At 45.0% G+C, this 27,075-nt stretch overlaps 1 protein-coding gene across 1 annotated transcript in view; it reads right to left on the reverse strand.

Annotated features, from left to right (window-relative positions):
* The window catches only part of PRKCH (protein kinase C eta), a 204,241-nt gene that overhangs the window by 57,526 nt on the left and 119,640 nt on the right, over positions 1 to 27,075 (reverse strand). The window contains exons 6-8 of the mRNA XM_081829755.1: positions 22,480 to 22,559; positions 17,270 to 17,393; positions 11,925 to 12,079 (exon numbers count right to left, since the gene is read on the reverse strand). Of these exons, the coding sequence (XP_081685881.1) occupies positions 11,925 to 12,079; positions 17,270 to 17,393; positions 22,480 to 22,559 (359 nt within the window). The remainder of the gene's footprint in view (positions 1 to 11,924; positions 12,080 to 17,269; positions 17,394 to 22,479; positions 22,560 to 27,075) is intronic.

The following is a 27,075-nucleotide window of genomic DNA, read 5'->3' on the forward strand; positions in this document are numbered from 1 at the left end:
CCCCCCCCCCCCCCCCCGCCAAGGGCTTTGTGGTTTTTGCCATTCCTTCGGCCTGGAATGTTCTTCCCTCAGGTATTAACATAGAGTTTGCTTCCTCATAGGTCTCTGCTCATCTCCTCAATTGTCCTATTCTCCCTGATCTTTATCTTCCCCTTACACAACTTTTGCTCCATAGAATCTATCGCCCTGACATTCAATATATTCACTTTTTGTTTATCCGACTACCTGTGCTAGAATTTAAGCTCCTTGAGAATGTGGGGTTTTGTCTGATTTGTTTCCAGAGCTTAGCACAGTGCCTCGCACACGGTAGGTGCTTAACACATATGTGTTAAAGGATTGAATAAATACCCCAAGCTTGAGGGAAGGGCTTTCTTTAGTCTTCTTTTACTCTCTGGGGACCTGACATAAAGCTTTGCATGGAATAGGCATTTCATAAACACTTGTTGGACTATATAACTGAACCACTTCTTACAAATGTTCATCTGATACCTAAAGACCAAGTGACTATTTTCATTGCTTAGCAAATAAATCCAAGATTGTGTTTAATTATAATGAAGCAGTAGGCTGATCGATCAATTTGGTGGGGAGAACAACAACACTGGTGGTCTGATTTCACAGTGACTGGAATCAATTAACACACTTATCCATTAGTTCCAAATAACCACAGCCCTTGTTGATGCAAAAGGTCAAATGTGGATGAGGTATGCCAGGATCAGTATTCTGATTTAATAAGTACAGGAAGTGAAGTACAGAAACAAAATGTTTCAGGGCTGAAATTTCTTTCTGCCATTGATCTGGGTCCTTTGAGAAACTGTATTGCTGGGACTAAGCTGCCAGGAAAGGGGCTCCAGTAATGGTCCAAAAAAGTTCTTGAATCTTCCCTCAAATGAAAAACCAAAAATTTGCTTCAGTACCGGAAAAGGTAAATCCTGAATGAGTTCAAATGTTCCCCCCATATATTAGAGAGTTGAAATTTAAACAAGATGCAAAAGTCTAGTCTCCAGGTTTTACAATCTGTCCCATATGCTCCAGGGCTTCTTAAGGAAACTATCTTTAGGATTCAGGATAAGTATGTGGTTTAAGGATACTAACGACACACAATTTCAAAATATTGCTAAAATGCAAAAAAAAAAAAAAAATGATTTGGCTCGAAAGGAAAACACAAATTTGTTTATTATAAAAAGACTGGTCGGGCGCCTGGGTGGCTCAGTTGGTTAAGCGACTGCCTTCGGCTCAGGTCATGATCCTGGAGTTCCTGGATCGAGTCCCGCATCGGGCTCCCTGCTCGGCGGGGAGCCTGCTTCTCCCTCTGACCCTCCCCCCTCTCATGTGCTCTCTCTCTCTCATTCTCTCTGTCTCAAATAAATAAATAAAATCTTAAAAAAAAAAAAAAAAGACTGGTCTTCAGAGGGTTGATATTTACAAGATACAACTCCAATTTCTGTAAAGAATTCTTGAGAAAGCATCTTGGGGTAATTTCAGCTCAAGCCCATGCTACAAAGAAAACCTAAATCATCTGATAGCACGTATACAAGAAATAACCTCTTATATTGACATGGCATGTTTCAAAGAGCTTTCACATTTTCACTTTCATCTGATTTGAGCTTCATGGATACCCTGCAGGGAAGCCACGTCAATGTACAGATGGCCAAAGAGGCTCAGAGCATTCTGCAACCTGCCCACACCTCCAGGACCAGCAGGAATCAGGGCTGGGTCTAGCACCCAGATCTTCTGAAAACCAAGCCCAGCATTCTTTCAGTTGAAAGAATATATGTGATCTTTTTCTATTCTCTTATAGCATTGTAATTTAAATGGAATTGCACTTTGGGGACACTTACTTTAAATGATGCAATATATCAAAAAATTTCGTAAGCCCCAGAGCCAAATTTAGGCAGATTTCTAATGGGGTCTGGTTTCCTAAGGTTCTGTCCTTGGCTCACCATTCCATTTAAGACACTCTTGTTGGGTGATGTCATCTAGCCTCCATGATCTGAACTAATAGCTATGTCCTGATGACTTCTAAATATGTGTTCCAGCCCATCTGTTTCACTGAGCTTCAGACTCATATCCACCTGCCCATTTCACATCTCCACAGGAACGTCTCAGGTACCTGACATATTATGTTTCTACACCTCGTCATCGTCCTTTTCTGCCTAGATGTCTTCCTGCACTCATGATCTCTCCCAGGTAATGGTAACATCATGCATTCAACCTTCTATCTAAACACCTAGAAATGACCCCAAGTTTCTCCTTCACCTCCTGGACCCACCCAGCCACTAAGGCCTGACTGTTGTACTTGCTCGTATCTCTTCATCTTACGCTCTTTTCCTCAGCCCTACCACGACCGTCTTGGTTCAGGTCCTCATTATCTTCTTACCTGGAACAGTGCAACAGTCACAAATTGAACCTCCCCCTGCTACCTACATGTCCATGTCTGCATGCTCCCTCCCCCAGATAAATATGAAATGTAAGTCTACTCATGTCAGGCAAGCTGCTGAAAACTCTTCAAAGACTCTTCTTCACCTGCTACATAAAACCCAATTCCCTGGCATGGAATTTGTGTCTGGCACTGTGAGTTTCCTATCAAATAACTATCCTGCCCTTTTTTCCTTAATAAGAAAACCCTGATTTGTAGCTGGAGCCTGGCCACATCATGATTTCTTAGCCTTCACTGCAGCTAGGGGCAGTCATGGGACCAAGTTCTGGCCAAATCCTTGGTAAGTAATGTGTAAAATTTCAGGCTCTTTAAAGGGAGCTAACTTAGCTGGGAGAAGTGCTCTTTGTGCTTCTTACTGCCTGGAACTAATACAGAGATGACTCTGGAAGCTTTAGCAAACACATTAGGCCACGAGGTGGCCTTGAAGACGGCTGAACAGAAAAGATAGAAATCTCGGTCCCAGATGACTCCACGGAGCTTTCATAGCACAGCTGGACTGCCTACTTCCAGACTTTTTATGGGAGAGAAAAATACATTCTAACCGGTTTAAGGCGCCATCATATTCCATTTCCTATTACAGGCAACAGCACCCAATCCTCAGTGATACAGAACACAAATATCTCAAGAATGTTAAGCCTTTTTCATAACTTCGTTTCTGCCAACCCCTCGAGCCTTATCTTCCACCAGAGCTCAAAATTTAAGTTCCAAAATTCTTGTAGTTTTCCACTCCACCCACATATTCACCATGAGCTTTCATGCTTCTCCACTTCTGCTCAAGCTTGCCCCCTACCTAAACACCCTCATTTCTCAGGTTTTAACTTTCCATCACCTCCTACAGAAAGTTTGCCTAAACCTCCACGTGAGGGTAAGTGGCCCTTCTCGGTGCTCCCATAATATGCTGGGCATACTCCAACTCTAGAACCCATCTGCCATTAATTATTTATGGGCCATCTCTCCCAATCCACAGAAAGAGCCTCAAAGGGCAGATACCACATCTATTCACTTTGTATTTATATCTCCTAATAAAAGTGGCAGCTCAGTAAATATGCTCTGAGTTCACCTGCATTTTCCTCATGGAAACAGAGTGAACAATATCAAACGCCTCCAAATGTCCTGATTAGCTCTTCATGTCAGCAGTAAGTTAAAGATTGAAACAAAATCTTCTTTTTTTTTTTTTTAAGATTTTATTTATTTATTTGAGAGAGAGAATGAAAGAGAGAGAACATGAGAGGGGGGAGGGTCAGAGGGAGAAGCAGACTCCCCGCTGAGCAGGGAGCCCGATGCGGGACTCGATCCCGGGACTCCAGGATCATGACCTGAGCCGAAGGCAGTCGCTTAACCAACTGAGCCACCCAGGTGCCCTGAAACAAAATCTTCTAATGGTATTTTTTTTTCCTGACATGGGAAACAAATTACAGGTAAGCCACCCTAAGAAAACATCCACTCTGATAAGCAATTTACTGTTTGGATGTTTCAGACTTGAAATTTTCTCATCTATAAAAGAGAACTTGGCACTCTCGGAGGCCTCATCTGGCTCTAGAATTTTTATAATTCCATTGTTGAATATAAACACATAGAACAGGACACAAGGAACTCACTGTGAATGGATGGTTCCTCCAGCAATTGGCAGCATGAACAGCCTTACCTAACTTTTAAATAAATTACTTACAAGGAGTATCTAACAAAATCTTGAAGTCATCAGATGACAATGAACACTCTAAGATAATGAAATGCCTATTGTGGGAGGATATGCCTCCTAGACTCCAAACTTATTGGCCTCCCCTAGAACCCCAGAACTTGCTATGCTTCCTCCTGGTACTGGGAACTGGCATTTGCTATTCCTTCTGTCTTAAATGCTCTTTCCATCCCTCTTCCCTGGCCACCCCAGCTCAAGAGTCACTTCCTTAGAAAACTCTTCTGTCTTTCCCTGACCAGACTGAATTACTGTATTAGAAGTTCTCACTCACTGCAATGCACTCCTCTTCTTCATGGCACTGGTCACCATTGTGATTTTCTATTAGTATGGTCATTTGATTGACGTCTTTCTCCCTCACTAGACCATACCCTCCACAAGGGAGTATTTTGGTTTTACCTATCATTGTACTCATATCTTTGGCAGAGGGTTGATGCTCAATAAACACTTGCTAAATATCTCCAAAGGCTGTGTGAGGGAGGAGAAAAGTGGCCAAGTTTCACTGGGGGAAATGAACAGCTATTCTAATAAGCTGAAAATCCTCTGAGCTCTCCTTCACATCTTTGAAAAAGCATCCTGAAGTCACTTCATGGTGACAGTGACAGAGCAGGCACTGAATGAGGTCACCATCTGACAGAACAATCTGTGACCAACAAGCCAAGAGAAGAAGCAGGAATGTGACTAAAAAGTTTGGAGTCTTAGTAACAATCCTAGGTAAGGGCTCACAGTCAAAACCAGATATGAAAGTTACCAGTGTATTGAGAATCCCATGGCTAGCACATCCTGAAGAAACAAGGGCTATGATGAAAATAACAAATGACAATTTGTAGTTGTCTTTGCAGCAAGCAGATCAAGAAAGAGTAGACTTACTTCTTAGAGCAGAAGGAATGATGTTATCGAATGGCAAAGGGAAAAGAGAGCTCCTAAATTCGGCTTTTACCTTTATCTGAAAAGATTTTTCTCACTAGAGTGAGTACAACAAATATAAATATTGAAGTGAATTCCAGTATAGGCGAGGTAACAGTAAGCGTCCAAAATTCCAGATTCAAATGAAAGACATTTAGGGACCCTGAAATTCTGCTGGCAAGAAATACTAAGGTCCCAGGTGATGGGACTCAAACAGATGTTGTAACCGATGTTACAATTTCCAAGAGGGGGAGAGGTAGATATCAGAAAACAATGACTCAAGCACGTGATAGTCATCACTGACCCATGCACAAATTGGCTGGAAAATAGATTAACTGTGAATTCACAGACCCAGAAGCAATGCTCACAGAGGTGGCTCTCCAAGCAAAACTATGTTAAGCTAATTTCAAATCACACAGGTGTCTGAAGTCAGCAAGACATCTGATGGTCCTATATGATATCCTTGAGAAACAAGAGTCAGATGATATTAAAGATTGGTATATTCACACAGCTCCAGTAGCTGTTTTCAGAGACTAGCTTAACAGATCTTGGAGGGAGATTGTCAATCTTCCCATATTCTGAATTTAAAAAAAAAAAGTCAAATGAGGTAGAGACTATTCTCTCAATTTGAGGAGAACTCAAAGGTGATTTTCTTTAAAAGTTCATGTGCTACATTAAGTATACATGTAAAAGACAATATATTTGAGGTCTGGAGCCTCTGTGGGTTAGTTCTACATTTGGACAATGGGACAAATTACCGCAGCAAGCACTTGGGGCTTTAGGAGTAAACACTGATTACCATGCACACAGCATGCCAAGAAGTGCATAGAGCACAAAGTGATCAGACTCATGGGTTCCAAGTGTGTATTAAAATGCACCATGTTCAAGTGTAAATGGTAAGGAGGAATCAAAACTTAAACTGTGCTCTTCTATAAAGGCTTTCTCACTAAACATATTTTAAATATATTCTATGCTTTGTCAAAAACAGCAAATCCACTATGTGCTGGCTGGCTCTAGGGGTTTGGGGTTGAAATGTCAATGATGGCAGAATTCCCCGTTAATACAGATTATGAAACATGATAGAAAATGGGGTCTGTAATGCTGGAGGGCAGGTAAATGGGATGCATGCCCCTTTGTCTTCCAACTTTTCTGTAGGACTTGACTCTGAAAAAAGTCAATGGCCGTGTAAATTATTCATGAGCTCTATTTGGGCTCCCAATCAGCCAACAAGCCCAGGACAAAGGAATGAATAGTCTTTTTTTCCCCTTAGCAAAGTGGCTCATTGACTGCTTACTTCCCAGCCCTTTCTTCTTGGTCTCTGGGCCATGGCAGCCCCAGACCTTCCAACCAAAGGCAAAGGCACAAACCCTGCTCTTGCTCTATCTCCAGGGAACTGGGCTTCTGTTCCTCCATGAAATGCAAGTGAACACATCTGAGAATCAGGGTCAAGCGGAAAAGCACAGAAATGTAACTGGCCTTTCTCCTCTTATGCAAGGCTCTGTTGGCTAAGGGAGAGAAGAAAGTCAAGGAGCCTAAGGTACTTCTAAAGTCCTATTGGACAATGATTTGCCCATGGTACCATCTTTGTAACTTGCTGAAAAATAAAAACCTCCCCTGACAAAAAACAAACAAGCAAATAACCACACCTCTACAGACATACCTCAAGAGATATCACAGGTTCAGTTCCAGACTGAACTGTCTGAAATGAGTAAATAATTTTTTTGCTTTCCCAGTGCACATAAAAGTTATGTTTACACTGTACTGTAGTCTATTAATTGTGCAGTAGCATTATGTCTAAAAAAACAATGTACATATCTTAAGTTTAAACTACCTTATTGCTAAAAAATGCTAACCAGCATCTGAGCTTTCAGCAAGTTGTAATCTTTTTGCTGGTGGAAGGTCTTGCCTCTATGTTGATGACTATTGACTGATCAGGGTGGTGGTTGCTGAAGGCTGGATTGGCTGTAAAAATTTCTTTTTTTTTTTTTTTTTAATTTTTATTTGAGAGAGAGAATGAGAGACAGAGAGCACAAGAGGGAAGAGGGCAGAGGGAGAAGCAGACCCCCTGCTGAGCAGGGACACCCCCCCCCCCGCCGATGCGGGACTCGATCCAGGGACTCAAGGATCATGACCTGAGCTGAAGGCAGTCGCTTAACCAACTGAGCCACCCAGGTGCTCCTGGCTGTAAAAATTTCTTAAAATAAGACAACAATGGAGTTTGCCACAATGATTGACTCCTTCTTTCATGAACCATTTCCCTGGAGCATGTGATGCTATTTGACAGCATTTTTATCCACAATAGAGCTTCTTTCAAAATTGGAGTCAGTCCTCTCAAACCCTACCCCTGCTTTATCAACTAAGCTTATATCCTATTCTAAATCCTTCATGTTCATTTCAACAATCTTCACAGCATCTTCACCAGGAGTAGATTCCATCTCAAAAAACCACCTTCTTTGCTCTTGCATAAGAATCAACTCCTCATCCATTCAAGTTTGATTATGAGATCACAGCAATTAGTCCCATCTTCAGGCTTCACTTCTAATTCCAGTTCTATCTATTGCTATTTCCACCACATCTGCAATGACCTCCTCCACTGAAGTCTTGAAGCCTCAAGGTCATCATCCATGAGGGTTGGAATCAACTTCTTCCAATTCCTGTTCATGCTGGTATTTTGACCTCTTCTCATGAATGTTCTTAATTGCACCTACAATGGTGAATTCTTTCCAGAAGGTTTTCAATTGACTTTGTCCAGAGCCATTAGAGGATTCACTATCCATGGCAGCTGTAGCCTTTATGGAATGTATTTCTTAAATAATAAGAATTGAAAGTCAAAATGACTCCTTGACCCATGGGCTGCTGAATGGATGTTGTGTTCACAGTCAATGAAAACAACATTCATCTCATTGTACATCTCCATCAGAGCTCCTGGGTGACCAGGTGCATTGCTAGAGCAGTAATAGTTTGAAGGGAATCTTCTTCTCTGAGCAGCTAGTCTCAAAAGTAGGTTTAAAATATTCAGTAAATCATGTTGTAAACAGATGTGCTGCCATAGAGGCTTTCTCATTCCATTTATAGAGCACAGTCAGTGTAGATTTGACACAATTCTTAAGGGTCTGAGAATTTTTGGAATGGCCATGAGCACCGGCTTCAACTAGCACTTTTGATTTCAAGAACTTTTCCTTTGCATTTACAAGTTGGCTGACTGGTGCAAAAAGCCTAGCTTTCACCCTATCTTGTCCTTCAACATGCCTTCCTCACTAAGCTTTATCATTTCTAGCTTTTGATTTAAAGTAAGAGACTTGAACACGTAGAGGCCACAGTAGTTATTAACTAGACTAACCTCAATATCATTGTGTCTCAGGGAATAGGGAGGCCCAAGGAAGGAGAGAGATGTTGGAATGGCTGGTCAATGGAGAAGTCAGAACACACATATTCGTGGATGAAATTTGTTGTCTCATGTGGGTGCAATTCATGGCACCCCAAAACAATTACAAAAGTAACATCAAAGGTCACGATCACAGATCACCATAACAAATATAATGACAGTGAAAAAGTTTGAAATATTCCTAGAATTACCAAAATGTGACACAGAGACACAAATTGAGCAAATGCCATTGGAAAAATGGCACGGGTAGACTTACTCAACACAGGGTTGCCGCAACCCTTCAATACACAATGTGCATATATATGTATATATGTACATAAAACACAGTCTCTGTGAAGTATAATAAAGCAAAGCACTATAAAATGAGTATCCCTGTATCTGGATAGGTCAGAGGCATGATCCATGAGATCATTTTGGCTCTGATAAGGACCGTCCCAGGACATGTCTGATAAATGAGGCTGTCTGATGCTCCCAAGCTTCTCTCTGTGCTCTCTGGATCAAATTTACGCCCTGGGCGACCCAATTGTGCCCTTTACTGTGTGTGAGTTCCAAGGACTTGGTTTTCAAAGGCTTATCCTTAAGACTCTGTTCTCAGGCCAGTAACCTGAATGGAATTAAATTATCCTGTGAAATAAATCCACAGGATAAAAATAGCTTTTGAATCTATCCTAATTAAATGTGTCCCCTTCAAAGTCAACCATATCAGTTAGCGCCTACATCTGGCATCCAAGTTGAAGAGTAAATTAAAATAAATTCTCAAAATTGAACTGCAGATGCCAAGAATTTAAATAAAATTTCTCAAGATGTGGGCTGATACTGCTTCACAGAAATGACATCAGGTTACAGTGTCCATCCTCCTTATTTCCAGACCAATGAAACAAGCAGAATGAGAAGCGATCAGATCCTACACAGGAGAGCAAGTCGGCTGCCTTGCAGCAATGTAATGTGGTGTTCAAGTAAAGCCTTTAAGGATTCAAGAAAACGAGTTTTGACCTTATTACTTTTCTCCACTGCTATGGTCTGAAGGTTTTATGTCCCTGCCCCCCTGCCCCTTGCCCCTGGCGGACCCAAATTCCTTTGGTGAAATCCTAACCTCCAAAGGTGATGGTATTAATAATGTGGGGCCTTTAAGAGGTGTTTAGGTGATGAGGGTGGAACCCTCATGAATGAGGGTAGTGCCTTTATAAAAGAGGCTCCAGACAGTTCCCTAACCACTCTGTCATTTGAGGACACAGAAAAAGACAGCCTTGATCAGATATCAAATCTGCTGGCACCCTGATATTAGCCTTCCAGCCTCCAGAACTGTGAGAAATAAATTTCTGTTGTTTATAAGCCACCCAGTCTGTGGTATTTTGTTATAGCAGCCCAAAAGGATGAAGACACACACTCCGCCTCCTTTTCATGAATTAAAGTTGCCCTATCACCAGAAGGGCAATAAGAAGCCCACTCTTTAGTGGTACTCTAAGTATGCAAGTCTCTCCTGAGGAGACAGGGTAGCCCGTGGTTTAAAGACATAATTTGAACTGTGGCTTCACTACTAGGTGACAGTGTGGTTATTAAGCCTTTCTAAGACTCAGTTATTCATCTAAATAACACGAATAAGATTACTGTTATATAATAAGAGTGCTAGGAGGATCAGGGAGAAATGCAGGTAAAGAGCCGGCTGTCACAATGCTCCATGTAGCCCTTGCTGCCCTCGTTAATATTCTTCTTTGGATTTACAATAGCAGCCCCTGCCAAGTAGCAAAGTCATCATTCTTGAAAATTAAATGTGAGGAAGGCTCTCTCTGGGGCAAACAGAGCAGAGATGGATGGATGGATGGATGGATGGATGGATGGATGGATAAGCCATGGAGAGGAGAACAAAAGCAGAGCCCATGGCCCAGAGTCTGATGCTACCACCAGGAAGACCTCTGAACTCCCTCCACCATCAGACACTGGGTCAGCAACCCCCACCAATCCTGCACTGGGCAGGATGCTGCGGCAGGAACAATTCCATGCTGGAGCTGCCACAACAGAGGGTCTGGTCAAGCAGGCTCAAAGCACAGGCCACCAGAAGCCACCGTGGCAGCTCTGTGGCTGAATGATGAGCGGAGATTGCTGGTTACGTCCAAGCAGAGGACTCCCGCTGCTGGTATCCAGCCTGGCTCGGAGCTCTGCACCCCCTCCTCTGCCTCACAGCTGGGACTGAGACAAAGTGCTGCATCTTGTTGAGGTTTTAGGGCCCTGAGCTGAGAATTTATGTTTCCATATTGTGCCTGTTTACCTGCTTTGCTTTCTCTCTTTTTTCTGGCATCATTGACCAGCTCTGATGAGTTCTTGCCTAGCCTCGCTCCTCTCTTGCTATTTTGACTTCTAGATATTTAAGAATATTCTGTTTTTAAAGCTCTCTTACACTTTCATCGAGATGTCAATACGGTTCGGAGCCCACAAAAGGAACAGCATTAGAAAGGCTAATAAATAGCTAGTTTCAATCAGGAAATTGACATTCACACTCCTAAGATAAAAATGATTTTTTTCTCAAAAGAAAGCAACAATTGCTTCTCAAGAGAAAGAAAGTGTTTATGTGGTGACTAAGTTACAATGTTATTTAAAAGCAAAATACTCGGGGCGCCTGGGTGGCTCAGTTGGTTGAGCGACTGCCTTCGGCTCAGGTCATGATCCTGGAGTCCCGGGATCGAGTCCCACATCGGGCTCCCTGCTCAGCAGGGAGTCTGCTTCTCCCTCTGACCCTCCTCCCTCTCATGCTCTCTGTCTCTCACTCTCTCTCTCGCAAATAAATAAAATCTTAAAAAAAAAAAAATTAAAAGCAAAACACTGACTTCAGGGACAAAAATGAAAAGTTAAGAATAAACATTGTCTAACACTCACTGTTACATTCCCCACCTTACCTAATCTTCCATCTGAATAAAGTTTCACCCATCCATATCCCTTGCATTCTGAGATCTAACAATGGCAACCAGATTTTAAGCCCCAAATGTCTATTATACTCAAAAGACTGTGTGCCATGAAATGAAATCAAATAATATTCAGGAGGGGCTACAAACGATAAATATTATCAAGCAGGACACTGCTCATCAACAGTTTGCCACTTAGCTCCTTGACTGGTGAGCTGTAACTCCAACTGACCGAGATCTTATCACGGTAATTTAGGGCAACAGATAGCCACGCTCTTCGGTGTAAGTACGGATTCTTAAAATGGAATGGATCACTTCCAATGTGAAAACAGAAAAAAGAGCAACAATGGGTTCAGCACCCTGTAGGGTCTGGCTGTCTGAATTCATGAACAGTCTCCATGGAGCCGCTCAAGCCAGTTTTATGCAGATCACACAGGGGCAATTCCGGTTTGCAGGTAATGGGGAACACTACATTATTCATTTATTCTAATGGACACTCACACCTTTGTGAATTTAATTCTAAAAAGATTTCAGTTGATTACCAGGAAGAATGAAAGGTGAAGCCAGGAGGGCAAACAGGGAATGAATCAGGAGACCAAAACTCACCTATAGATGATTCCTTTCTCGTGTAGGAACATGAGTGCCGAAATGATTTCTGCTGCATAGAAACGAGCTCGTGCTTCTTCAAAACGACGAGACTTCTGAATATGAAACATCAAGTCACCCCCATTCACAAACTCCATCACAAAAAACAGACGATCCTGCATAGAAACACAAGAGAGGATCCAGCGTGGTGTGGCCATTAGCCTAGAGTTGGGCCAACAGGTTACTTTGGGCTGTGGCACGGGCAGAAAAGGTCATCAAGTGGAGTTCTGAGTGAAACATTCTGGCGGGGACAGGGCAAGACATGAGGGCTGTGGGATTAGATCCCTGGGATAGGGGGTGGGGTGGGGGAGTAACACCTGGATCTCCTCTAAGTAATTCCACACAGCCTTGATCTCTGTGTTAAATAAAAAGTAGGAAAGCTTCAGAAACCTCTGGTTCTCACTATAGCTCTGCACCTGAAACACGGTGTAACCTCAAGCTTCATTTTTTTTTGGACGTTCACCATGAGTAAAGTGATAACGATGATGCAATCCCTAGCTGAATCATTGGGTTTGGGAAAGCGGAGGAGAGCAACATAAATGGAAAGGTACATGCCTTTCCTCTGGAACATGCAGGGTTAAGCATGTTCACAGAATGCAAGGGACATCTAACAGGTCCTCACACGTGGGCAGAGAACACTCACAGAGAAAGGAAAACATTTTAGACAAGTCTGCCCAACAGCAGTCTAATGACAGCCTCCTCAGAGTGCCCTCAACATTAGAAATTCCATTCAGCCCAACAGAAAATTCCTGAGTCAGGAGTGGAAATGTGCAGACTAGCGCGATGCTGTCTCCACTTGGAAGGAGCGCTCAACCCTGCAGGTGAAATGGGCTCTTAAGGGCGCCTGGGTGGCTCAGTCTGTGTCTGCCTTCAGCTCAGGTCACGATCCTGGTGTCCTGGATGGAATCCAACATCGGCTCCCTGCTCAGCAGGGAATCTGCTTCTCCCTCTACCCCTCCCCCTGTTCACGAGCTCTCATCTCTCTCTCTCTCTCACACACACACTTTCGCTCTCTCTCAAACAAATAAATAAATAAAATTTTAAAAAAGAGAGAGAAATGGGCTCTTAAGATTCCTCATGCAGTGCGCTAAGTACTGAGCAAGTGGTGTGAACAAAGTGCTTTTATTAAGACTTTAATAAAAGAAATGCGAAGTTTCCATGAGAAAGCGACGTCTCCCAGATGGACAGTATAAAGTGCTATGTTTCAGGAACCCCTAAGATCAATGGATTTCCTGACTCCCTCCACTAACATTTATGAAGTCCACGGCTAGCCTGGTGCCAAATGAGGTGCTGGGGATCAAACAGAGAGTAGAAAGGGCATAAAACAGATATGACCTCTACCCACATAGTCTGGTGTGGGAGACACACGTTACTTTAAAAAAAACAAAAACGAAAACAAACAAACAAAAAAACACAACAAGGAGCTATATACACAGGTAAATATACAAATTCCGGTAAATCCTGTGAAGGACAAGTGGAGGAAGCAGGGACATCTGGTCATCTGCCTGGGGGTCCGTGGAGGTCTCTCCGAGCAAGGGACATGCAAGCTAAGGCCTACAGGATCACCCCACAGGGCCAGCCATCATCCTTTTAGGGGTAGGAGGGTGGGAGGTCATTTGGTAAGGAAATTGGTATTTGCCAATTCACAAAGGACATGTACTCAGAACTCATCTCTCCTTGTGGTTTTAAGCCCTCCTGTTTTGCTCGGTGTTACCACATGTCCACAGCCAAGCAGTGGACAGAGGGCGTGTGTGCTCTCGCTCATGCTCCGAGTCACCTCTGGTTTCATCAGGTCTTCCCAGTCAGAAAACAGAACTCATGACCTCTCTATTCCTGATTTTCAGTAAGACCTTAATTCGAAGGGAAAAAAATCCCCTGGCTCTATGAAACTTCTCTCATCCCCTGGCTCTATGAAACTTCTCTCTGTTCATGAGAAGCATGAATGTAAGAGTAAAAATAGAACGGCAAAATTCACACACATGAAAACAAAAACCAAACACTAACAAAACAACTCTTCACATTGGCTGATCTAAGCCAACTGAAAGCTCAACACAGTAAGCCATCGGACTGAGCCGATGGCCTTCATCTGGGTGTGATGGGCGAGCGGAGCAGCCGATGTGGGAGGGACGAGCTCTGATGAGCAACAGTGTTCTTTCTCTTCTCTATGGGAAGGACTCTCATGGAAAGAGCAGGTCAGTGGTGGAGTGGGATGGAGGGTAAGCATGGAACCGAGACTCGTCTAAGAGCTGCATCTGCTCGGGCAGGTGTGACGCCGATGCTGTGTTCATTTGGAGGGGGTGGCCAAGGGGAACCTGACGAAGACTCAGGTGGTAAAGCCACCCAAACCACCCCTCAACAAGCTGATCAGCCTTACACATTTTTGTTAACCGGCCCGTTCGCCTTCCTCATGGCTGGAACTGGCAGTCACATGAATTACAAGAGCTCGAAATACCTGATGGCGGCAACTGGGTCAGTAGGTAAGTGGCTATTCCTTAGGCTGCTGGACGTCAGTGTACCTGGCAAGAGTCTCTAGGGCAGTAGGCATCAAAGAGATGAAGGCACTGTAAGGGCAGTTTCATCCATTTCTAGTTCCCCCCAAATCAGTCTCATGTCTCAAGCCTGAAAAGCCAGGGCATGGGCTGAATTCCAAATCTGGGGGAGGAGATATTGCCTTCTTGTCTCACCCTTTCATCTGTTTCTTGGCCCAGCGCTGGAGGGAGCTTCTCAGAAACTGCAGGAGGGCCAGAGGGGCACAGCCACCTGTGATGTGCGGCCAAGTCATAAGCCTTAGAACTGAGAAACCAGGGGTTTCTTTCCATTCAGACTTGCACTTCGAGCCTCCTATCTGGCACCACCTAGAACAACGCTCACCCCCCAGGCTACACACAACTCTTGAAGCAAGCAGGAAGGGGAAACAAGCCAGCCAGATAAAATAATGACTTAACACAAAGTAATGGTCCATGCTATCAAAGACCTAAATTAATATCACAAGGGAGATAAAAACGGGTTCATCAACTTGCCAGATGTTTTTGCTGAGAGGAGACCCTCTCTTTACAGCCCCTCTCTTCACCCTATCCGTGGCCTCTCGGAGGCCTGAAGTAACCAGGCCCCATCAGGCTTGTGGGGATAACATCCCAAATGAGGTACAATCACCTCTGGTTTGGGTCCCAGGGCTCCACAGGTGGCAGAGACAGGGCTCGGCTTGAAAAAGACTCCCGTGAGTGTTGGACAGGCCACATGCGCTAAAACAATATCCGCGACAAAAACAAATCAGTCGGCTAAATGCTCCTGCTATGGAATGAATTCCAGCAACCTGAAGGAAATCTTCCGTATTTCGCGAGTGCCCCTTACAAAGCAGAGACGTGTATTTGAAGTTCTGACAGGAGGTAGAAGACAATCTCCTACCCACAACTCCACTCTGTCTGTGTGTTGAAGAACGAGTCTCCCCGATTACCTGAGGAACGCTAAGTTATGCTTCACAAACTCAACTGTAAAGCAAGGCGAGGAAGCATCTGTTGGGACCCCTGAGTTGAGGGAGGCATTGCATAATGGGGCAGGGAAGAGGTTCCAGATCCCAGCTGAGGCAGAGATTACAAAGATGACGGTTTCTGTGTTTAAGCCTGTGTAGATAGCCACTCCAGCTTTTCTGAAGTCCAGTTTCCTAGAAACTGAGTCTGGATACCTGCAGAGCTTTCCCTGAGGCCTCTGGCTCTGCTAAGGTAAATTTTGCCCCAACCTGCATAGTAAGAAACCCCAGGTCCCAGAGACCAGACCGGTTTAACCTCAGTTCTAAAGCCAAGAGGCCCAGCCCTTTGTCTGTCCCTTGCTCCTCCTTTGCCCCCCATTCAACCAACCACAATTGCAAGTCATTAACACGAGTGAGGGACACCTGGGGGAATAAAAGCAACTCAGAAATCCCTTTGTCCCAGGCCTCAGTGTGGATTACAGGAGGCCAAGGAGCTGCTGCCTGGTTAATAATAGAATTCCTGTCATCCCCTGCCTCACTGCATTAACCCACTGTAGCCTGGGCCAAGTCAGTCCTGGCCATCAGCTCAGACCTGCTACTTCTCCAGGTCAAGGGGGATAAAAAATATCCCCTGTACTGATAGGGGCTCTAGGTACAAGCAGTGTGCATGCCCTAAAGCCCCTCAGAAAGATTGTTCTTTAAGAATTAAAACTGATGAGCAATTGCATCAAGAAAAGTTTGAGACAAAAGGCTTGGGTTGATGAAAGTGACACACCAAGGTGAGACCTGCAACAAGGTGATGTCACCTAGGGAGAGTGACTGCAGAGGAACCAGGGGGGATGTCCTTCAGGGTCACTGTGGTGGGCACCTTTAGGGGTGTCTGTTCAGCTCACTAATCACTTTCTCAGAGAACTGCCCTGGCGTAGTCACATGGGGAAATGCTGGACATCCTGCAAACAGCTAGTGGGGACCATGCTGGCCACTCTCTTCCCGGTCCCTTTCCCAGAAAATTGGAACTGAAATGGAGAGGTTTTGATTTAGGCTGTGCAGGGTGCAGGGAGTGAGGAAACATGAATTAGGAAGCTGAGGCTATCTTTGTGGTGAGACCATGGGAAATGCCTTGTGAAACAGAGTCCTGAAAGCATAGCTGGAGGGATGGATGGATGGATGGACGGACAGAAGGACGAGAGAGAAAAAAATGAAGCAGAAACATATGGTGAGGCAGAGACAAGGGATGAGGGAGCATGCGGGCACCAAGAAAGAAGTTCCCTGGGTTCCTCCTGCCTTTCCAGTTTCAGATCCCTAAATAGAGCTGGACGATTTTGGCCCCCAGCTTCCACGGAACACCCGGCCCTGTATCTCTGGATCTTTATTTTCACTTCTCCCTTTTTTGCATGACCTTGGTTAAGTTGCTTTCTGTTACTTGCTCCCAGGAGAATTTTAACTGAAACACACACCAGTTCTTAAGGGGCGGGAGGTTTACTTCTTATAAATCTGGGATAACCACACCTATGACTGCAGTGATCCAGTGAGGATTAAACCAAAAGCAAAGTGCCTCATAAGAGCCAGGCCCAGAAGAGTCTCCACAAACAAACAATTGCTATTATTCCATCATGCAAAGGGGCTAAAATGTATTCTAGGAGACCTTGTGCCCAGCACCCAAGTCCCTGGTGTCACCAGCTCGCTCTCTCACTCTCTCGAAACACCCATCTGCAAATCAGGGATAATAAGATGACTGAACTCCCAGGTGTGTGAGGATTACATGATTTAAGCTAAGAGTTTCTAACAGCGCCAGGCACACAGCGAGGATTCAGTAAGCGAAAGCCAATATCACCCTCACCATCACTGCCACCTCCACTCTGGCTTCAGCCCCACAGGCTGGCTGCTCCTGGGGCTCTGGCCCCCCCAGGGGAGCTGCAGCGTCCTGGGCAGAGAGCCCTCTGCCGCGGATGCAGAGATGGGGCCTCGCTCAGGGGCTCTCAGGCTGACAAGAAGGCAGGAATGAAACAGCAGCCGAAACTGCAGTTGTGGGTATGAGACAGGAATCTGGAGGGGGATGTCAAGCCAGTTGCAGGGGTATAGGGCATTTCCTGATATGGCATGGTCATGGCCTTGAGCTATTAAGGAGGACTTTTCTTTCTGGGAGGTGAATACTGAGCAAGGGGTTACAAAACTGGATTTGATAACCAAAACGTCAACCAAGGGTTTCGGTTCCAGCAAGTGTTCTAATTTTCTAATATCAGATGATAATATTCTCTACTTTAAGAGCTTTATAATCATAACTGTTATTATTGAAAAGCAAATGGACTGCTAACATATTATAGTGAGACTTCTTGTAGTAGCTCCTCTCCCCTCCCTAAAGTTGATTCACTCTAATCAACAGATGAAGAAGATTTTTCTCTTTAAATCAAGAATCCCTAGTCCCTACACATAATCCACAGATATAAATCTCAGTTGAAGATGTATTACAGTGAGGATGCAGATTACCTTTTGGAAATAATTCAAAGAATAGAAGCAACATTTAAGGTTAATGACTAATTTAGTGATTGCTTTAAGGTGATGTTTAAGCTAAGAGCCACATCTAGACTTACCTAACCAAGTCTTAAGAATTGCTTTGGGGGACGCTGGGTGGCTCAGATGGTTAAGCGTCTGCCTTCGGCTCAGGTCACGATCCCAGAGTCCTGGGATCGAGTCCCGCATCGGGCTCCCTGCTAGGCGGGGAGCCTGCTTCTCCCTCTGCCGCTGCCTCTCTCTATCTCTCTCTGACTCTCATGAATAAATAAAAACAAACAAACAAAAAAAGAATTGCTTTGGAATTATTTCTGAATCAATAACACATCAATCCTCTGTCAAAAGCTATAGAGTGCCACTGACTGGCTGTGGGCAAGCACAAGGAAATCTCCGGTAACAGCATTGTGTTGAATTTCTCGTAAGTGCTCCTTGCTTTACAGTTTTTCTCCAACCAAGTCATCCACGAGGTGAATAGGAAGTTCAAATCAACAGGAAACAGTTGCTGACGTCAAAGAGGTCACAGTGGAAAAGCACCCTCATGAGGAAATCTGATTGCACCATGCCTGAACTGGAAACAACTTAAATTTAACCACATTAAGAATGATTACACAAAGGCTTCAAGGAAGAAACAAGGAGAGGGAATCTAATGGCTTCATTTTTTCTTTCTTTGACTCACCATTTTGTGTAGCCCAGAAGACAGCAACTGCTAATCCAATCACTCAGCCACCCCTCTCTCGAGTCCACGGGCAGGATACATCCTACCTGAGCTCAGAGACTAGTCTTTGGGAAGGTGAAATATGTCTCCAATAGAACAAGCCCTTGTTCTCTTTCGAAGCTGGAGGGACACACAGCTCTTTCCAAAGACCAAGTGTTTTCCCAGTAAACGGAACGCACTGGCCATCTCTTGTAATGAAATGTGACAAGGCTCACTGATGTATGTACCAGACTAGGTGATGTGAGGTGATCTAACTTGTAGTTCAACACACGGTGAGGCATCTGAGACAGAAGATCCTTAAAGCATAAGTAAGCAGTCAATATATGATTGGCGATAGAGCAATGTTGGGGCTTAAGTCCTCCCCCTTCCTGGCAGAGCAACGTCTGGTCCACACGCATCTCACCCAGTCTCACTGGGCTGAGCTGCCTTTGTGCACTAGTCTTGTTTTCTATGAAGGACCTGAAATCTTTGGAGGCAGAGCCCAGATCTAAACGATGTATCTCTAATACCACCAAGCTTAGTGCCTGGACCTGGGGAACTAACATGACAGGAGGCCATTTTTGTTTTCTAATACACTTTAAACTAGAACATTAGAAAAGCTGGAACAACTGCCAAGATTAGTTCTATCCATCCATTTTATGTGAGCCAACCGCAAAGAAGTGAAGTACCTTACCAGTAGTTAAAATAGTTTGTGGGATAGTTCAGGAAGAGAAGCAGATCTGCTTGACATATCACTTCATTTCCCTTGATTTATAAAGCTATGGTTTTTCTCTGCTTTTACAAGTAATTGCATGTGCATAGTTCAAATGTAGTTATAAAGAAATACATGGAAAACTGAGGAAAAAATAAATAAAATGAAAATAAATCACCTATAATCCTGACACCCAGAGATAGAAATCCAAATACAAGGAGAAACAAAAATATCTGTGGCTTCTAGGATCCAAGGAACTGGAGATTTCAGGGCAAATAAGAAATTTACAAGGAAGTTTTTAACTAGAATTTCTTTACCCCTTACGTCCTACTTAAACTTGCCACTCTTTAAAGAGAAAAAGAGAACATGAAAAACCCATCCTTCTTTCTTCACTTACATTACATAAGATCTCCTGAAGTACTCTGTCACTAAACTGTGATTTTTTAACAGCTGCATACTATTCCCGGTGCCATTTCTATGAAGTCCGACAATTAGCCAGACTTCGATTAAGTTAATGGAAATAAGAGGATGTGGTATGAATAGTCTACTTTCTATACCATGATAAAGATCATTTTTATTAGCCTGGAAACCTGGAACAGATTGTTGCCAACTGGGCATGGTGTTTTAATTCTGAATTAAACACACAAATCTAAATTCTGAACTTAGATTCACGAGGAAGATACCTTAGGTTATTATTCACTTTTTTAAAAAAGGTTTGATCACTTAAAAATATGCACAATAGGATTCCTTTAAATCATTATTTCACGTGGTACAATTCTGTGTGTCAAGGTTTTGATTTAAGCACCAAATAGAAGAAGGTTTATTTGGGGCGCCTGGGTGGCTCAGTCGTTAAGCATCTGCCTTCAGTTCAGGTCATGATCCCAGGGTCCGGGGATCGAGCCCCGCATCAGGCCCTGTCTCGGTGAGAAGCCTGCTTCTCCCTCTCCCTCTGCCACTCCCCCTGCTTGTGTTCCTGCTCTCGCTCTCTCTCTCTGTCAAATAAATAAGTAAAATCTTAAAAAAAAAAAAAAAGGTCTATTAAAGATATTTATGGATTTAGTTTATACAGGGCTATAGGATAAAAAGTAAAAATGCCATCTACGTATTTAGATTATTTTTCATGACATAAGTTCCTAAACTTTGCAACCTCTTAAGGCAAGATTTCATCTCTTCCTATGATCTCTGGGTGAATTAGACAGGTCCGCCTCACAGGAGGAGATTCTGGGTTACAGTTATCTAAATAAACATTTTGCCCAGTTAGAGAAGTAGCAAATCTGGCCAAGAATATTCTCTGTCCACCTAGAGAGGACCCCTGGGAATCTGCTGGCCAAGCATCTGTTCCTTCCTCTGCTCTATGGTGTTGAGGTCCCTGCAGAATTTCCATTTGGGATTCATTCCCTGAGCTATTTTGAGTTTGGATCTTCTAGCACAGCCATGATACGTTCTTCTCTGGCCCTTTAGCTGGGGAATGAGATGTGTTCAAGCAAACGACCCTCCCTTGCCACGAGTCCCTTTCCAACCTTTCTGCACTGCAGGCCAGATACTGATCTTCACCGTCCGTGGAGGAAGAAAGATGCAAACCTAACTACACAGGTAGGGTGACCAAAGTAAAAGAGGCATGGTCTAATAAGATGAGGGCAAAGTAATTACAAATAGATTAAAAGGCTTAGCCAGGGGAGGGGCTATCGTGTTAACCTTGTAGTGGACTTCCAAAGGGCCCTACAAACCCCAAGGACCAGAGCAGGGACTAAGACAACAGCACCAACAATCTCATTCCAGATCCAGTTACAGCTTCAAGTCCTTCGGTGAACTGACTTCATCTGGCACTTGGTTCCTCCACCCATGAAACCACTTCCTTCTGATTCTTCTTTCTGCGACCTTCTTCCACTCTTGCTTAGAATTCCTTTCTCCGCTGTTCTCTCCTCTCCACCTAAGAACACCTACTGAAATATGTTAAATTACACTTTCTACTATACCCAGAGGACACTGAGGACACCAAATCCAATCTCCCATCTGAACCATGATTCTGAGCAACAAACATTTTACCACTAGGTTTCCTGCTAAGTAAGTTCATCATATTCGGATTCCCCCAGGCTCCTAACTGGCCAGAACTCTGGCCACTCCTCCCACTCTCTTACCCAACAAGTCTCATCGATTCCACCTCCTTAGTGTTTCCTTGACTCCACTCCCGTGACCACTGCCTTGGAGCAGGCAGGTCTGACAGGCCACTGTTTCAGCATCCTAACCAGGTCTGCGACCCCCTGGCCTCCTCCTTCTGCAGATGGCCACCACAGAGCGCCTCCCAAAATGCACATCTTACACTGCTCTCTGACTTTAAAACCCTTTCCAGCTCCCTTCACCTCCATGATTGAGGCTTAGCTACTAAGCAGAGGATGTCAGACCCATTAGGACTTTGCTTCTTCACTTCCCACATTTCTTCTCCTATAATCCTGCTGCATCAAGTTATTTGGGGTGTCCTGAGCACATCATACATTTTAATCCTCTGTGCCTTTGCACTGCTATTACCTCTGTCTGGGAGGCCCGTTCCCTGTCTTCCGCTCACCCCCTCCATGACTGCAGGGCTCATATTCATCCTCAAAACACAGCTCAGACAGCCCCTCCTGTCTCAGAGCCCTTTCAACCCCTGCAAGGGCCAAGTGATGACTTTCTTCTATCACATGGTTATAGGCATGTGTATTGAAGGTGATCCCTGATTGAAAGCAATCAGAGGGCAAGTCCACACTTTGTTTTTCCCTATGTCTTCAGTCCCTGGCACACAATGTATGCTAAGGACACATTTACTGAATTGAATTAAAAATGCAAGCTAGATAGATTACCATTCAATAGAGAAACAGCCAAGGCGTCTAGTGGCTAGGGTCTACTTTCAATATTTAGAGAGTACTCAGCCCTGAAGATACCATCTAAGGTGTCTGTGACTTTAAGTTGAAAGAGCACTCCCATGTATGGAAAACAAATAAAAGAAAATAGCAAGTGTGCTTCCCCCAAAGCACACTTGGACTGCTACTAGTACATTTTTCTAGGCTGGTTGAGAAATGTTTCTTAAAGCTTTGATTCTCTCTGTTTATAAAATCCAAGTCATATGCATCACACATGGGATGGGAATCTGACTCACAGATAGGCTGGCACCTCTTTCAGTTCTGGGTGGAGACGATTTTCATAAAAAGTGACTGATTCCACACCTTGATGGTAGAACTGAAGCATAATCATTAAATGCCAAAATAAGAGAAGCTGCGCTTTCAATCTCTGGCTTTTAAACATAACCCTTTATAGATATATGCTCACTGAGCTCATCTTTGGCTCCCTCCCTAGCCGCCCCAGCTCTGATACGTCTGTCTTATCGCAGCAGGCTCCACTGCTCAGAGCTGCGGGCAGGGTGCTAACCCGGGCTTCCGCCCAACAGACGCCGTGTGCTTCCACGGCCTCCTCCCAGCCCGGGGCCCGAGCCTGAGTGAATGCCACAGTGCAGCCACTGATAACTGACACAAGCCCCAAAACAGGAACCTTGCTGGTCTACAAACTCCGAAAAAATAAAATAGAAATGCTTTTAATTTTATAAGGAAGGTGTGACACACTTTGCTTCGGCCCCTGTAAAAAGTCAAGTGATCCTCTAGTCCGCTTAACTTCTTAGACCTAGGACAGACCACCTGACATTCAGACAAGGCAGTGGTTTTCAAGCAAGCAGAGCTTCCTCCCCCCAGGGGGCACTTGGTAATGTCTGGAGACATTTTTGGTTGTTACAAGTCGGGAGATGCTACGCACATGTAGAGGTCAGGGATGCCCCTGATCTGACGGTGCATAGGACAGACCCCCATTAGAAAGGATTACCCTGCCCCAAGTGTTAGCAGTGGGCAAATGACATTACATTATGCAAATAAGTGAATTTTTTTTTACTGGAAAGGTTGAAAATGCACCAGGCATTCGGTTGTTCAAACTATTTGACCTGTTGATGAAGGTCAAAGTAGTGGGGATAAAGTTCTGAGCCAGGTGGAAGGGAGCTTCCTGCTTTCAGATCTGTTCTGAAGCCCAAGCACAAGGCAACAGATCAAGTTAAGGAGCAGTTCCTCAGTTCCATAGGCTTCCAGAAGAGAAACTTTGACCCGTTCTCTCGGTCAGCTCTGCTGTATCTGTTCTTGACCTTGTTGGTTATATCGACACACTCTGAACTGCCTTTCACCCACTGGTCAACAGACCCTGGTTTAGAAGGTCTGGGTTTGTTGTGGACACCGGCCAGTCCCCACTTCACAAGCTGATCACAGCTCAGGGCTCCTTGGGAGTGAGGAGGTGACAGGAAGCACAAGGAAGCAGATGAAGGAGCTTCCCATGGTCCACGGCCCAGGAAGGGAACATGTGTTCAGAAGAGGGGGGGAATTTTGCTGGACTGACTTTCCTCCTTTGTTTTGGTTGGGAATTATATATTACATCATTTTAATGTTTAAAATCTCATACACCATGAGAATGGAATTAAGAGACTCTGGGAAAGGTTCCAAGGCTCCCTTCATAACAGCTAAGCCATAAATCATTACAGGCCATCCTAAAGGAGTGGGCAGGAGTGAGCTGGAGACACAGCAGGATCTTTCGCAGTACAAATCAACTACAAGTTGGATGCCTCGCACAGAAAGGAAACAGGAACTCACTGGGTGGCCCAAAGGGAAGACAAGGGCATGCCGAAGCCCTCTAGCAGAGAGGGGAGGGTCTGCTGGTGAGACCCGGCCAAGGTATCAGCTGACAACAGAAGGCAGGAAGAGGAACCCTGCCCCAGAGCAGTCAGTCTTGACGGGCACAGGCACGGGGTTAAGTGGGGGAGCTGGTGTCTCAGCAGCCCCGCGCCGGGGCTGTCCGTGAAGAGACCAGTTTACCCAGCGGGATGAGGATGACTGGACCATGGCAGTGGGGAGCAAGGAAGCAGGCTGGGCTGCAGCCCTCCTGCTGTGCCTCGTGCTTTGGGCCCCCACGCCCAGTAGCGCTACAGGACCTACAGGACCCACGGTAGAGCAGAGGCTGTGCTGACAGCTTAAGCCACCCCCCCACCACTAATCCTCACCAGGTCCTCAATTCACTGCACCCAAGTAAAAATAGGGGTGTGCTTCAAATGCAAATGTAGCTCCCAGACAAGTGCCCTATCCGGCTGTTTTAAGTAACAGGGGCGCAGATATCCTTTTGAATTCGTGTTTTCGGGTTTTTTGGGGGGGTAAATGCCCAATAGTGGACTTATTGGATCATGTGGCATTTCTACTTGTAATGTTTTGAGGAACCACCATACTGTTTTCCACAGTGGCTGCACCGATTGACATTCCCCCTTCTGTGACCAACCCACCGAGGGGGTTGCCAGCTGATTGGGCTGCTTCAGGCCTGCGGACTCCGAAGGAAAGCAGCCGCTCCCGACGGTGTCCTTGCCCAGTTTTGTTCCCTGCTGCCCACCCCCCTCCCCCGCCACCGCGGGGCTTCCAGCAGAGCCTCAAACCTCGAAGGCACTCGGTGCACATGTGCGGAATGAGTAAATACCTCCTCACCTCACCTGCTGGGGGCAACTCTGTAGACTGCCAGGTGGGCTGAGATCACACTGCCAGGCGAGGCTGACCGGTCGCGAGAGGCCCTGGGGAGGTAGCTCCTGGGCTTAGAAAAGATGGACCCAGCTGGGCACTTACCAGTGATGAAGTAACGACAGAGAACTCAAGGGTTTCAAAGCTAGAGTATATTACCGTCTACGGTTTCCACCCAGAGCAGTCAGGTTTTTACACTGCACAATTCTGCGATCGGGGTGGGGTGGACCCCCCTCCAGTCACTCACAGGTGTAGCCTGAGGCCCTGAATGTCCCAGTCAGTCCTGGCAGGAGTCAACCCACCCGCCCAGGGAAACACCTGCAGGTCGCCGCTTGGTGTTGCTTAAAGCTCAGATGCTAGTTGGTTAGCCTTGTAGCTACAAGGTTGGTTACATGTCTGAGGAGACACGGGCACACGGGTAAGATTTCCCCCAGAGCTCAGTGTTCATTTTCAACTACCTCTCCTTTTGTAGCATAATAACCGTATTGAGTCCACACTATCTACCATATCCTGCTATTCCATGGGTATTAATCCTCTCTTCCCAACCAGACTGAGGATTAAGAGGACTGACTGTTTCTCTTGCTAGCACTCAGAGCGATCATGAACGGATAGACTTTTCACTAAACTATTTGGCGAAAGGCCCGTCATCTTCTCCTCCTTGGAGCTAACCCGGGCACTTCAAGCCTCGTGCTCCAACACAGGGCTTTGTTGAGGCCGGGACATCTATAGTCTGGCAGGCTCCCGGGCACAGTCAGGGAAAACCATAACAAAGCACTCACCACCACAAAGCTTCGACAGTCATCGGGAAGGATGGGGCCAATTCTGACCAGGGCATATCTTGGATACACCCAGGGAAATGACACACAATCCATACACCATCTTACCAAACGAGGAGGCGGCAGGTCTCCATGATCCTCAGATCATCAGTGTTGACGACGGCCAGTGACAACAAGGCCAGTTACAACCGAACCACCTCAAATTGAAAAGCATGCCAACTCTTTCAAACCCCTCCGTCACGCCAAGTCTCCTGGCAGTCCTACCCAATTAGGGAGAGCCAAAAGAACAGCACGAACTCCAGCTTCTCCTATTTCCCATTCATTTACATGGCCCTGTTTAGTAGCCACAGAAAGCCCAAGAGGACAGAAGCAAAAGTCCCAAGTGACCGCCCCCGACCCCCGGAAATCCAGAGCCTGGAGATGGTCTATGTGCATTTTGTCCCCAGATGGAACACTGTTAATAAGTTGGGAACATGCCCAACTGGGAAACACCATGTTCTGGCTCATTTTCTATTTTGATCTGAGCCAAAGGCAAACTATAACAAATGACCCATAAACAGATCAAATAGTATTTGTGGTAGGCATTGCTCAGGGAAAGGAGGAAACCTAGTTCTAAACAGATAAGAGGATATATCCTTAGGTGCTTCATAAAAGGCTACAAAACCAGATATTGTAAAACAAAACAAAACAAAAAAAACTACCTTTATTCCTGCCTAATGATGCTATTCTCAGCACACCTTCCAGGGAGAAGACATTTCTATGTGAGGTATTTTTTTTTTTTTTTCTATGTGAGGTATTTTAAAGGTAATCGCTTGGATTATTAAGCTGGATGACCTGGTTAAGAATCCATGGTCTGACTCTTGCTTGCTGTGTGATCTGGGGCAAGTTATTTAGCCTCTCTGGACCTCTCACAGTTTCCAGATCTTTAAAATGAGATTAATAATATCTATACCACCCTAGATTGCTTTGGGTATTAAATGAGATAGTTCATGGCATAGATGTTCATGAAATGCCAACACGCACAGTTGTGTAGGCACCTGTAACAAATGTAAGCACCTAGAACACACACTAAAGTCTCAACGAATAGTAGCTGCCTTTCCTCTTCACCCGTCCCTTCTACCAAGCGGACACCACTCAGGCTCTAAGAATCCACCAGCTCTCTAAAGGCATTAACGGAGGCCTCTTCAGACCCTTGTCCTTTCTAGCTTTTTGGGCTGCACTTTGCCCTCTCCTCACCTAACCACGGTCCCGGGGTCTCTTCCCCTAGTCCGGAATGTCACTGTAACTCAGAGCGCCACGGGGAACGCCACCCCAGGGGCCCAGTGTGCCTTCTCCTCTAGGCCAGTCTCTGGCCGCAGCTCAGCAGACAAACAGGCTGGCCACTGCTGCCAA

Source organism: Leptonychotes weddellii, chromosome 9, assembly GCF_054177405.1.
Source record: "Leptonychotes weddellii isolate Sample4059 chromosome 9, ASM5417740v2, whole genome shotgun sequence".
NCBI classification, from domain to species: domain Eukaryota; kingdom Metazoa; phylum Chordata; class Mammalia; order Carnivora; family Phocidae; genus Leptonychotes; species Leptonychotes weddellii.